Source organism: Neopsephotus bourkii, unplaced genomic scaffold (assembly GCF_033783945.1).
Source record: "Neopsephotus bourkii isolate Nb327-2 ecotype Australia unplaced genomic scaffold, CSIRO-AGI_Nbou_v1 NB_1423, whole genome shotgun sequence".
Lineage (NCBI taxonomy): Eukaryota > Metazoa > Chordata > Aves > Psittaciformes > Psittacidae > Neopsephotus > Neopsephotus bourkii.
This window is the reverse complement of record NW_026901900.1, coordinates 4,560,259-4,573,482: the sequence shown is the minus strand read 5'-3', so window position 1 is coordinate 4,573,482 and position 13,224 is coordinate 4,560,259. Positions and strand designations below refer to the sequence as shown.

General features: G+C 44.7%; 1 protein-coding gene across 3 annotated transcripts in view; it reads left to right on the top strand.

The window, feature by feature from the left end:
* The window catches only part of FRMD4A (FERM domain containing 4A), a 374,382-nt gene that overhangs the window by 81,284 nt on the left and 279,874 nt on the right, over window positions 1–13,224 (top strand). Inside the window, exon 1 of one of the 3 annotated variants that reach the window (XM_061368141.1) lies at window positions 7,652–8,207. The exons of the other annotated variants lie outside the window; for them this stretch is intronic. Coding sequence (XP_061224125.1) covers window positions 8,175–8,207 — 33 coding nt within the window. The 5' untranslated portion in view covers window positions 7,652–8,174. Of the gene's footprint in view, window positions 1–7,651; window positions 8,208–13,224 lie in introns of those variants that run through there. 3 annotated transcript variants of the gene reach the window in all.

Genomic DNA, 13,224 nt, shown 5'->3' with positions numbered 1-13,224 from the left:
CTAGGATTGGAAATATTCTTAAAAGAATATCTATATGACTGTGGTTTGTGCAGAGATAAGCATCCAAAAGGGGCTGGCACCTCTGCAGACACTTAAAGACCCTGCCTGAGAGAACTGAATCCAGGCAGTGAAAGGGGTTGAGAGGACCGAGGGTTTAAATGAGCCGAATGGGCTCAGAAAAGTAGATGATCAAGGAAGAAAGAGGTGACTTCCAACCTCCGGGTCACCTTAGCTTTCATCTTTCAAGCATCAGTGAAACCTTGCTCAGAAACCATCACAGCTGGAACATGAAGTGGCCAATAGCTGGTCAGTCAAAGGCATCACTAAGGAGCGCACAGGGAATGGTGTCCCAAGGAGGGATTCACAGGCAGCTGCTGCAGCAGGTGCCTGTGTATAGCTAGAAATATCCATTACAGCATAAGGCAGCAACATGCTACTGGCATCAGCTGAACACAGCCTTTATCTGGGAGAGTGACAGGGGCCCCAGTTGAGCTGAAAGGGAGGGGTGTCTGTCCCCTATGCCAGAAGGTAAATCTAACAGAGATAGAGATGACTCTGAGTTTACAAACAGCTCATGGGTGCTCGAGGGTGGGATTCATTAGGGTTGAACAAACCAAGATAAATATGTAAAATAAAAATCTGTAGGATCATTGTGAGGAAAAAAAAGTGATCATTTGTTTCCCTGAGTCCTGTTTTCACACATCTGGAAATGTCTTGTGCGGCAGCCTGCCTCCATCAAATAAGAGGCTTGGAGGATCTACATGAGACTCTGTTGTACAGGTGATCCTCCTGCATACAGGGGTCTTTCTTCTGAGAGCTAGGTAGCTCTAAGATTCTCTCCCAGCCTTCACCCTCAAAGTGCACGGATATTTTGGAGCAGAGACGGTCTCTGTTTGCTTTTCATTTGTGGTTCTAATTTGCTTCGAAACTAACAAAACTTACAAAGAATTTCAGCATGAAATGGTATTTTATAGGACTGCTCTTGGACAACCCCAGATTATTATTATTATTATTTTGTATTTTGTCAACCCCTTTCCTCCCCCCACCTCAGCGTTCTATTTCTGCTTCATCCTAAGCACTTCTATTCATTCCCTCGTCACTCCTCTTCCCCAGGCCAAAATGACCACAGTCCAGGATTTGCACTGTTGTAATGACATTACACTTCAGAGAAATCACTATTTCTCACTTGTCTGCCCTGAGAGAGCAGGGTCTCTTCCCCCAGTACACAAAGAGATGTGTCTATAGAGCATCAAGTGCATTTATGAGCATTTGCAGAGCACCTGGGAGTCACCTTCCATCAGAGGTTGTGTTTTTACAGACATAAAGTGGCTATAATCAGGTTTCTAACTGAGAGCTTAATAGCCATGCTTTAACAGAGTTGTATCTTTGGGAAACTGTGTTTAATTTGACAGAGGTATTAACGGGGATGGCAGCGGAGTCCTTTGCGTTGGAAAAAGAGCTTCTGTTTACCCTGTTCTGTTGATTTATTCTTGCAAACCAAAGACACTCAGTGTTTGCTGCTTTCTACACTGTAGTGAACATTGTGTCCTGTTTGGTTACTGAAGTAGATGAATAAATCAACTACCTAACTGTTGAAAATGAACACATAGACCTAATGCTGTAGTAAAAGGTTTTCTGTGTGTTATAACTATTAACATCCAGAATGACAAATACACCTAGCAGTGAAAGGAAGATATAGCTCCAGCTAATATTTAGGGAAGAAAGCCCCATCTTATTTCCAGCACATGTTTTGTCAGAAGACTAAGCAGGATGCTCAAGCCTTGTGCTGCACCTGCTGGGAGCCAGAACAGCCCAAGGCCATTTTCTCTGCTGGGGCAGACTCTGGGCAGCAGTTATTATTTTGAATCTGTAAGATTCATCTACAGCTCCCATTTTTCATCTATAGATCTTCAAAACATCTATAGATCCTCCTGGTTAGCTGGGACGGAGGCAAGGAGAAACAAGGCAGTCAGAGCCTTACCCAGGTCATGGAGACTGGTCCTGGGGTCCCTGCTGAGCTAAATGAGTTCTTCTTCAAATACAGTGGTCCCCATCTCCACTGGGGTGGTTTATCTGCATGGTCGAGGGGTTTGCAAACAGACCGGATGCATGCAGCTTTTCCTTCCTGAGCTACCGCACTAACTTGACAGGAATCATGGTAATAATGGCTGAGATCATTGATGTGTTATAGAGATAAATGGCTTTCAGTTGTTGGGGGAGGATGGACAAACCCTGATGGCTGTGCTAAGCAGGGCAAGACACTAAATTGGCTTAGCTGTAGGTCAGTCTCTCAGACTTGTACGGACACCTATGATCTTCAGATCTGACTTTTTTATGTCTGCCTTCTAAATCAGGAAGGCAGCTGAATCAATCTTATTAATACATTGAGACTTTAATATTCATCAAATTGCTTTGATTTTGTGCAAAAAAAGCATAACTGTTATGGAAAAAGCAGAGCTTTAAAGATCAACTCCAGAGAACTAACTGGTGTTTCCAGCCCTCACTAGAACTGGTGCCATACAAGGATAAGTTGGCAAATGATTTTGACAGCATTTACTTGTGCAAATGCTGCATCAGTGGAACAGCTTGCAAAGAGCATGGGTTTGCCCCTTGTTTACTGCCCCAGAGGCAAGTCCCTCTCCCTCTGAAGCCATGGGGCAAAGGACTGCACCAGCAATCTTGGAGATAAAAAGCCTCCTCCATTTTGTAAATACACCCTACACCAGCAACAAATAAACATAGCTCCAGTTTCTCAGTGCTGCCAAAGCAACACACCCAGTGCAGCACAGTTCCTCCTCTTGCATCACTGACAAAGCTGCCAACTGAATTGTGCCTGTATCCTTGGTGCCTTGGAGTGGTACCAAGCAGGAAGCACACAGATAAGCCTTCAGGAACCCAGCAGTTTTTTCAGGGCTTCTAGGATCAAAAAAAGACCCCAATGCCTTGCCAGTGTCTAGTAAAAAACACACACTTCACTCTCAAAATCACTGCTGAGAGTCTGGCCTTTCTAAGAATAAAGCTTTATGCCAGGAGGTGACTTCAGAACTGGATCTGAAATACCACTTTTTTTAACCCTGCTTATAGCTTAATCTATAGCTGAAAAGAAGACTGGAGAGGTAGTGCCATCCCTGAAAGGATTCACCCAGGCATCAGAACAATCCATGAAAGTAATTTCAGGACATTTTCTAGTGTGTTTTTCCTGGATGAGTGAAACAAAGTTAACCTTATTTTTATCCACAACACAGATATTCAATTGTTTAAAAGAAAAAATAATAATAATTTAAAAAGGGCTCTAATATGGGCTGGTTCTTGTAGGACATACATAAGCAAATCTTGCTCATTTTCAGGTAGCCCATGAAAACTTGCCTTTGTTATCCTGTCAGTAGACTTGTAGTAAAAATCACACCCTAAACACAGCACAGCCAGGCTGGGAAACTGGAACACACAAACATTCCAGTTCCCTCCTCAACACCCTGACCTGCTGGAGGGCTCAGTCCTGATTTGCAAAGGCTACCTTTGTGAGGGCTGTGTGCTGGTTTCCACTTTTGTTCACAGAAGAGAAGTGCAAAGCAAGGGGAAACGTGGAGGAGCAGTGACAAGAGAAGCACAGCACCAATATTATTCAAGCCATTAGGAGGTAAATGTTGTGCTTATGGGAAGTATGCAACAAAAATAAAAAAGCAAGCAGGAAGGGCGCTCCAGGTGTTAAATATACATTAGTATTCCCCGTGCTGCCTGTTCTAAATATAAGATACATTTCAGCCAGCTCTGGTATGTGACTGGGATGTTTCCCCCTCCTTTATATGATGCCATAGCCATTCGGATGGAGGGTTGTCACCATGGCAACACCGTGATGCTACCTTTTGTTTGCTGGATGAGATGACCAGTTGCGAAGTCGGCCAGTGGCGTGCATTCATGATACAACCAGGCTGCAGCAACACCCATCCCACTGTCCTGGCCACCAGCAGCTCAGGGGTATGCGGGAAGTGGTGGCAGGAAGTAGTGGCAACTCTTTGCAACATAGGGCAATGGAGACTGAGTCCAAATACAGACTTCCTCTGCTTTCCAGGACTGGTATGAGAGGCACAACTTGGCTCTGCTTTGGGATCCCCACCTCGGAGTTTAGGAAGGCTTTTGATTTAAAGAAGTTTTGTATCAGCTTGGATGCACCCACATTGAGTAAATAAGAGGAAAGCTGAGAGTTCAAATATATACCGTATTGTCTGGCTGCTTCTAGGACACTCAGCCAATAGCCAACAGTGAACATAAGGCTTTTTTGGGCCATTTTCCTCACTATTAGATTCAGCTCCAGAGTCAGTCACCTAAATTTGGCCATTTACATCTACTTGGCTAAATATCAGCAGATATCTTTGCTCTCGTTCTGGTCCATGGAAGGCTGTCAATGCAGTCAGCAGGACCTAGAAAGATATTCAGCTATAAGATTGAATCCAGGTAAGATCTGCCTGTCTCCAGAAAGACATCTACCTTCATCCTCTCTCTAGATCAAGCAGATATTTAGATTATGACAATACAAGGGGTTTCAAGGTATCTATCTTGCTCCCATGATTAGTTAAGGAGTCAAGAGTAATTATAATCCCAGATTAAACACTTCTAAGATGAGGTGGCCTGAATCCAGGACCGGATGAATCTCTGCAACATCTTTGAGTAACAGACAAGTGGGTCCCCTTTTCTCCAGATAAAGAACCTGAGATATGCTGGGTGTAGCTGACCAAGCTCTGAGTCAAATGCTGCTCCCCTCCCCAGAAAGAGAATGATAAAGCAAGTGTTCACATGCTCCTTTTGCCTTTGTAGTGCCTTTGATCTGAAAATCGCAGGAGTGGAGGCTGTTGAACAAGTCTGTGGTAATGTGAGCACTGCCATGAGTTGCAGCCTAGGGGAGGAGCAAGGTGTCAGACCATGTCACACGCTATCGTGTCACCGCTCTCCTGGCTACAGCACCTTAAACTTTCATTTTGAAATGAGAATAAACTTCTCTGTCCCCCACAACTGTAAAGTTGTTGCTCTGCTGTGAAAGGACTTTGCAAACAGTCTGAATGCATGCAAAAGGTGGTTATCCTGCTCCTGTAGCACATGAAGGACAGGTTGGTGGCTGCATAGGCTAAAGAAGAGTATATGCCTAGATACAAGTAGAGCTCAAGTCCTACCTGGTGCCTAGAGATTGAGGGGAGGATGTTGTGTGAAGCACAATCCCCATCCATCCACTGCTGGTCTGTCTCTCACATTTGCTGGACATTGTCAGCCCCAACGCTTTCAACCATGCTGAAATTTGCACAGGCAAAGCCAGATGGGTTTTCTGCCCGCGCTGATGAAGGCAGATGTGGACAGAGCTCTCTGGCACACACCACTTCAGCTGTGACTCACAGTAATGTTATGTGGGGGCTCAGAACAGACCAGGGGTCCAGAGCATCCTCTGGGATGTAGCTGGGGGTCTCAGCCTGTGCTCCCAGGATGGGCAGGCTTGCTGCCTGCTCACAACCATGGGTGCTGCTCAAACAGCACCATCCTCTTTCCCTGCTCATCCTGCTGAGCTGGGCTCTGCTCTGACTCATGCAGTATCAGCACAATTCCCCAGTCCGTTCACATCAGAGAGGCTTTGAGTGCTGATGAACCGGAAAGGCCTTGACTTGCTTTTCTGGTCCCAGACTGAATTACTCTTTTGGCCTTTAGGAAAACTACTTTTTTTCTTTTTTTCACTTGTAAACAGAGATAACACAGGAAGCCTCATGAGGCCGTGGTTTATCCTAGTTCAAAGCAGAACCAAAATTTAAAAGAGAACTGGGTTTCCCTATGCTACTTTGAGTGCACCATCCACATTATCATGTTGCATCAGAGCTTGACCACATGGCCTGAGATCTCCAAAATTCCCAACTGCTCATGTCTCTTTGTGTTCCTCTTAACACTTTGTAAAGTCAAATTCCCTGGGTGGTATGGAGAGGATGTTTTACAGACGCACAGATGTGTGAACTTCACGTCAGAGTCTGACATGATGTTGTAGAGCAGAAAAATCACAACGGTCACGTTTTGCTGGAAGCTAGAATTCTTGCTGCCATTTATTCAAGGTCTTATTAAAGTCTTGTAAATACCAGCAACAAAGCATATTTCTATACACCCAAGAAGAAAGAGATGAGGCTGCCAGCACTCTACAGTGCCTCTTTAGCTCTGGAAAACCTATCTCTGCCTTCAGTATGATATGATCAGATTTGTTCACATTTAATAAGGGCCTGAGTTTGACTGAGAACAGTTAATTAGCTTTGAAATTAATATTAAACACTGTAGGGGGCACCTCCCCTCCCTGTTTTCACCCCATAAGAAATAAAAAGAAAAATGCCCTAAAACTGCATTATCTACAGGGTTGAAAGGATCATGAGAGATAGAGGGGAAAAGGGATGTGTGAGATCGAGCACCATCATCTGTGTCACTTGCTGAGGCTTGCCAGGGTAGGAGTCATGTCTATCCCTGGGTTCACCGCTGGTACACCCCGTGTATCCTCATACACAACCATGAACATATTCCCTCTTACCTTCTCCATCTCAGTGTAGCTATCCAGGAGCTACATGGGCAGAGGTGTACGTGTACATAAAGGATGCACATGGGCAGAGATGGTTCCTGGCCTGAGTAGCCAAAGCATGAAACCACAGCATGGAGAATTGAGGAGCCACAGAAGACCTGAGGACAGGATTTTCTTTGTCTTTGGACATTTGGGGTGAATCATTTTGAGAAGGAGCCTGTCTCTCTCTCATTGGCTTTGCAGGAGCCTTAGTGGCTGTCTCAGACCAGAGGGCAGAGTTTCTGCAGATGAAAGCTAAATGAGGTGAATCCTCGTGGTCATCCAGGGAACATGTGGCAGGCAGTTTAGCCATGTCCCAGCTCAGTGCCTTATTCAGACAGTGACTCTCCCTGAGTGTGTAGCTTTGGGGCATCAAAGAAGAGCTGATGTTAAAGGGAGTTAGAAATTTCCACCTGTGGTATGCTCCAACCAGCCTGACAGTGATTTTCTAACACTGCAAATCAGGTTCTGGTGGTGTAACAGGGTTTTTAATTTGATCTTTGGACAGAAGTTGGGTACTGGTATGTGGAAGGTTATGCCCTGGGCAGGGGAAGGGGAGCCTTATTTGTGGCTGTTTCTTAGTAGAAACGGGGTGGCCCCAGGAGAAACCAGTGACCTTTGGAGCAGTGATTGGCAGCTGGTGCTCACTGGATGATATTTCAGAGGGGTTTGGACTGATCTGCTGTGACCCTGTGGACCAAACGCTGCTGTGTTTGCAGGTCTGAAGCCTATTTTCCTGTTGGATTTTTCTCTTAAAGAGATTCAATACCAGCAACACCCTGATGCAAAACCAAAATGAGGAAAATGGGAGCAATTAGGGAATTTTCCACAAAAGCGTTTTCTGATCTGAATTAAAATGCTAATAGAAACACATCCAGGGAGTATCTTCTGCTGACCAGCTTTGCAGGACTACATTTCTTTTGTTTCACTCTCTTTTCTTCCTTTCTCTCCCTCAATTCCTGGCTGACAATTGACAGGAACTCCCTTTCAAGCGTGGGTTCGGTCACTCGCTGACAGCGAACCCGCCCTGCAGAAAATGCTCCAACTGTTGGTGTTTCCCGAGCGGGGAAAACCAGAGCCTGAGATCAGGATTACCCCTCTTTAAGTCAATCCCAGGGAATCCACAATCTTCCCACGATGACGAAGTTTTCTCAGTGCTTTCTTAGCTAGCACAGAGAGGCAGTGAGCGCCAGCCCTGCGTGGGGGGATGTTGCCAGATTAAACCCAGCGGCACAATAGGCAGGGCAAAGTCCCACACCTTCCCATCACTGCTGCCGACCGGATCCCCGCGGCTGGGCTGGGATCGCTTGTCCTGTGCTGAATGCATTACGTAAGGCAGGGATCGTTTGTCAGCCGCGATGGTACAAACATAGCTGCAGGCAGATTATGCAGAGAGAGAGAGAGAGGAGGGAGAGGGAGGAAGGTCTCTCCCTCCAGGAACTGCTCCACGTAACTGAGGATTGCAAGTTGGCAGGTTGGCTGCTGGCCGAGCTTCCGTGAGGGTGTCGCTGGCGGTCCCTGACATGCTCTTGTTCGTGTGGGATGCTTGAGAGAGGGATGAGAGACTAAGTTGGGGCACGAGGATTGGCATGAGGATCGGACCAAAATGGAAGGGCTTCTGTCTCCGATGAGAACGAAGGTAGGGGAAGATGTTAATGTCATTTTAAGCTGGTTTTACCCGAGGAGGGGAAGGAGAGGTGTGGGGCTAGCTCTGTGAATAGGGGGCTTGCCGAGCTTTTGTCTCTTTTCTCTCTCTTTTTTTCTTTATTCTTTTCAAAACTATGCTTGTGAATGTAACTCGGCGGACGAGCGACAGCAGTCGCCTCCAAGAGGGGAGTAACCCATCACTCTTCCTCAACAGAGATGACCTTTGTAAATGAGTTTGCCTTTTGGAGTAGACAGCCATATTTTTGTTTGAATTTCCAGTCGGAGGCTCTCATTGTGTCTGTGTGTCTGTGCGTGATCCCCAGGGAGCTGTACAGGAAAGCTACCTGCGGGGCGGAGACGGACCTCTCGGTGAGCTACCCCAGTACAGGGTGTTCACCAGCAAGGGATGCCTGGACAAGCAAAGAGGGTGATTTTGTGCCTCAGCAGCCTGCCAGGGTGGGAGACCTCTTGATGTGGACCCAGAGCTGTAAAAGAGAAAGTGAGTGTGCAGACCTAAGGGATTGCTGCACTTGTCTGCTGCTTTCTTGTGCTCTCAACTCTCTTTAAAGGTTTGCCATTAATCCTTGGTATTAAAGAAACTTGAATTCCATCAGGGAAAAGCCAGAGACAAATACAGTGATGGTTTGGTTTGTAAAATCACCTTCCGTGCTACTATAGCTGTGTGGGCCTGGGGGATAGACGGAATCCTGATTGTATTTTATCTATTTAGCCACTGCTTCCATCCTGTGTGGTAACTGTGTGGGGTAAATCCTTCTGATTTTGGTCCATCCCCACGTGCAATCCAACCCTGTGCTATTGTGTCTCGGGACTGGGAGAACTGGAATTCAATGACAATTCTTGCTGGCAACAGGGTATCTTCATATGTCTTACATGCAGTTTGGAAGGTGTAGTCAAACCAGAGTTGTTTCATATAAATGTCAGACTAGAAAAAATCCTGAGAAATCATCTGGTCCAGTCCTTGTGCTGAGGCAGATGAGCTAGTCTGGTCTCCTCGATGACATCCCTGCCATCCACTGTCCTAAATTAAAGACTCTTCAGTGATTGAAAGTATTTTCAATATTAAAAGCTAGAAAAGTGTTTTAAATAATAACAATTTGTCAGCAAGTGGCTGTACTCTAATTCTCCAGGGGAGTCATTTTTTTCCACTGTAATTCAGCTCTTTTTTGTCTTGCTTAGTAAGTTGGGGATTAAAAAAGGACCTACCAACTTCATATAGATCTCCATTACCAAGAATAATGCTAACGGGCAGTTTATAGAATGAAAGATTTATAAGGGGTTATAGACCCAGCCATTCATACCTCTCATTATTGAGGGATACATACGTTAGTGTTAGTCTTTGTAAGGCATTTCTCATTTATTTTTTCCGTCAAAGAATAAGAAACAGAAAAACTGCCCACCAAATCTCATTTCCATTATTAGAACATGTAACTTTCAACATTTGAGTTGATGATTCCATTCTGCTGCTTTAACCAGGCTTGAAATGATTGCTGGAGGCAGTCTCTCCCAGAACTGGTGTGCTATCAGGCTGACGCGTGGATTACAGTCAGATGTGTGTACTATCAGCACCTGCAGCACGCGGGCAGCTGTAGAAATGACAGAGTAAGGGAAGTGGACCGCGACTGGGTATTATGTTTGTTCATCTGACTTGCTTCATATGGAATGTAAATCCTAATAATGCTGTTCATAAAGTGTAACCTCAATTACCACTATTGCATTATTTATTGATGCTATAGAAGAATCTGCGTATATAGACTTGATCCTTTGGATCCCAATCTATTCTAATACCAGAATGGGGCAGATTCTGACCTCCTTTGTGTATGAGAAAATCTTCTCAAGCCAAAACAATGCGACTTCTTAACCATTGATTGCAATGATGTAAAACTGTCATGCCTCTCTTGATAATCCAGGTCCTGACGTTGATGTTACGTTTCTGTTAATCTGGAGTAGCTCCATGGCAGTTGATGGAGATATTCAAATGAACTTCGTGTAATTAAGATCAGGATTTGGTCCTTACAAAGAAATAACAATAAGAAGATCACTTGAATAGGTTCGAAAACTAATCTCATTTCTAAGATGCCTCGTAGCTGGCAGCAGCTCCCTGTTTCCCTGCCAGAAAATCAAGTGTAAAATCTATAATTCTCCAAATACAACCTTAATATGTGATGCCTACAAAAAAACACTTGACAACAGCAAGGCTGCCGATGTGCCGAGACCCCTGCCTGTCACACTCCTTAATATTACCTCATCTTTCCCCCTCTCCTCCCCCGTCTGTCTGATCCCATCTGTTGTCACTTGTTTTACACTTAGGCTGCAACTGTTGGAGGCTAGTTGGAAGTTTTTTTGTCCTTTGGTTTGTATGGTGAGGTGAAGGATGGTGGGCTCCTGGTCATCTCTGGCAGCGCTGCTTGGAGCAAGTCTGGAGCATCTGTGAACTCCAAGACTTTAACCAGTGTGAAAATATCTCCTTGTTACGGTGAAATGTAAATAAACTCTCTGTTTCATCTTTAGTGTCTCAGGCAGTGGTATTCAGTCTGCTCAAATGTAGACAGAAAATGAAAAACCACCCAGTTTGCTTTGTTTCCTTGGGTAGGAGCAAGGGTTGACTCTTGCAGACACCTCCGACAGTCTGTCACCAAAGGGTGAGGACAACGTGCCTCTGCCTCTCATAGCCAAACATGCAAAGGTCTCTGTAATTAAAAGAATGTCCAACTCCCTGCAGCTGGTCTTGGGTGAATATTGTGGTGACAACTGAAAATACAATTCCTGTCACCTCTTTGGTCCCCTTTGCTTGTAGAAGTTTCCACCCCACATCAGCATTGGAACAGGGATGAGTGGGCACATCTTGGTTTCAAAACTCCAGTTTATGGTGCAGAAGGGCTGGACATGGGCACATGTCCTTACATCTCCATTCAGCTACATGGCAGGTCTTGCCAGCAGAGGGCTGGGAATACATAACTAAAAGCATATTTCATAGGGGACTTGTTTCCCATTCCACAAAGTGATAACCTATTTGGTTACTGGTCCGTGCTGGGTGATCATACAGTGGGGTGCTTAATAACTTAGAAAGTTGAAGTAAATTAGGTATCAGACATTAAGTGCATTACACCATGTAATAGACTCCACTGCAGTAAGTCATGGGTGATTAATGCATTTATACTTTTGTACATCTGGGATCCACGAATGCAGGAATTTAAGGGAAAGTGGAGGAATACATGGTAAAATGGGCTGGCATATCAAAATTGAAACAGTTAAATGGAATGCTCTGAACAGAAAACTCCCTGCATTTTTGGTGTTGATTAAATATCACAGGACTAGAAGTAATTGTGTGTTGTAAATATTTGGTGGGTTAACTGTGATACTGATAAATATTACCAGAATCAGCTGCATTCTCTAGCCTACTACATCTGAGCTCCCTTTTCAGGAGCAAATGAATGTACATAATAGCAGTGTCCCCATGCCACCTTAAGAGCCTATGAAGTTGATTGAGTACCACAGACTGAAAAGCATGAAGAAATGCATAAATATTGCACTCCTTTTGTTAGCCTCCATTTTAATTTGTTTTATAATCCTCAACACATGCACAATTTGCCTTAACCCTCAGTTCATTGCCTTCAGCAAATTACACTGGCATAAGAATTTCAGTCATTTCAGTTCCTCTGCCGCTGACACTTGCCAGTGCATGCTACTGAATTTGCAATGAGCACCTGGCTTGAACCACGCAGAAACTGGCTAGCTGCTCTGTTTCCCTTTGAGAGGCCCGTGTTTGGTGCCTTTTTGTTTATCAAAGCACTGCTTTTCTTTCAGACTGGCTGAAAGAACTTTTTCAATGAACTTTTCGTCTGTTCAGAAACACACACAGAGGGTAAATGGAGATTAATTACCGTTGAATTTACTAAGCTTTGCATCCAAAGATAATGAATTTGGAGTGTTCCTGTGTACGGAGAATTCAGCTTGGGAACTCGGTAAATAATGTGTGTAATGTTTAGACAGTGCTCTTAAAACGTTAATGGGGCTGTTCTCTCTTATTGAATCTTATTAACTTTATCTGTTTATTATAGATTTGGGGGATTAGTACACTCCCATGGTGTTCCAGTTCACTCATTGGTTCTGCTTTCAAAGAAGTTTAGTTTTTGACCACTATGTCTCTCAAAAAGAGTGGTTAGGTTGTCCTTGTGCCTTACTTAGAGAAGTTCACAACAGCTTGAAGCTGAGAAACTGTGGGAGATACCACATCCCCTGTGAATCTTAAAGAGCAGAGGGTTGTGGCAGCTGGCCTTTGAGATCACCAGGGGATGAAGTCTGAAGGGAAAATTACCCCAGAGAAAGGGAAGTCTGGAGTCGGCATTACACCTATGGATGGGTTTGCTGTGGTCCTTAACCCCCTTGGACTGTAACTGAAAAGAGGTTTACATGTGCCATCTTTTTATTATGGTGTGAGGGCACATCTAGAAAAACATTTGAACAGATTCTTAACTTTAAGCTCTCAAACTGTCCTGTAAAAGTTGAAGTTAGGATCCTGCACTTTATGGAGAGCTACACATCTTCAATTCACCCTACAGCGCTCCTGTACTAAGCGAGACGCAAAGTCCTTTGTATATGTCGTAAAAAGGTTGATGGCCTTTTTAACAAAGACAAAAGACAAAATGGCAAAAGGGGGCACCTGTCCTCCAATAAGCATGCACATTCCTTCCCTGGAACCTCAGGTCCCTCTTCCAATACCACTGTGTCTTTAATTCCCATTTTGAAAATCCCATTGAGATAAACTCATACAGGTGGTGATGACGCTCAGAGACTGGGATTTCCTAAGTCATTTTGATGATTCAGACCTCTCAGATGGAGTAACTTCACATAGACCGTGATCACCAAAACCTTTCAGGTTCCTGCGCTGTCACCCATGAGCTGACACAGCCATGTGAAGTCCATCGCGTGGCGTGGGAAGTGCCAGCGCTCCTTTGGCAGCCCTTCCATGGGGCACGCACATTGTCTGC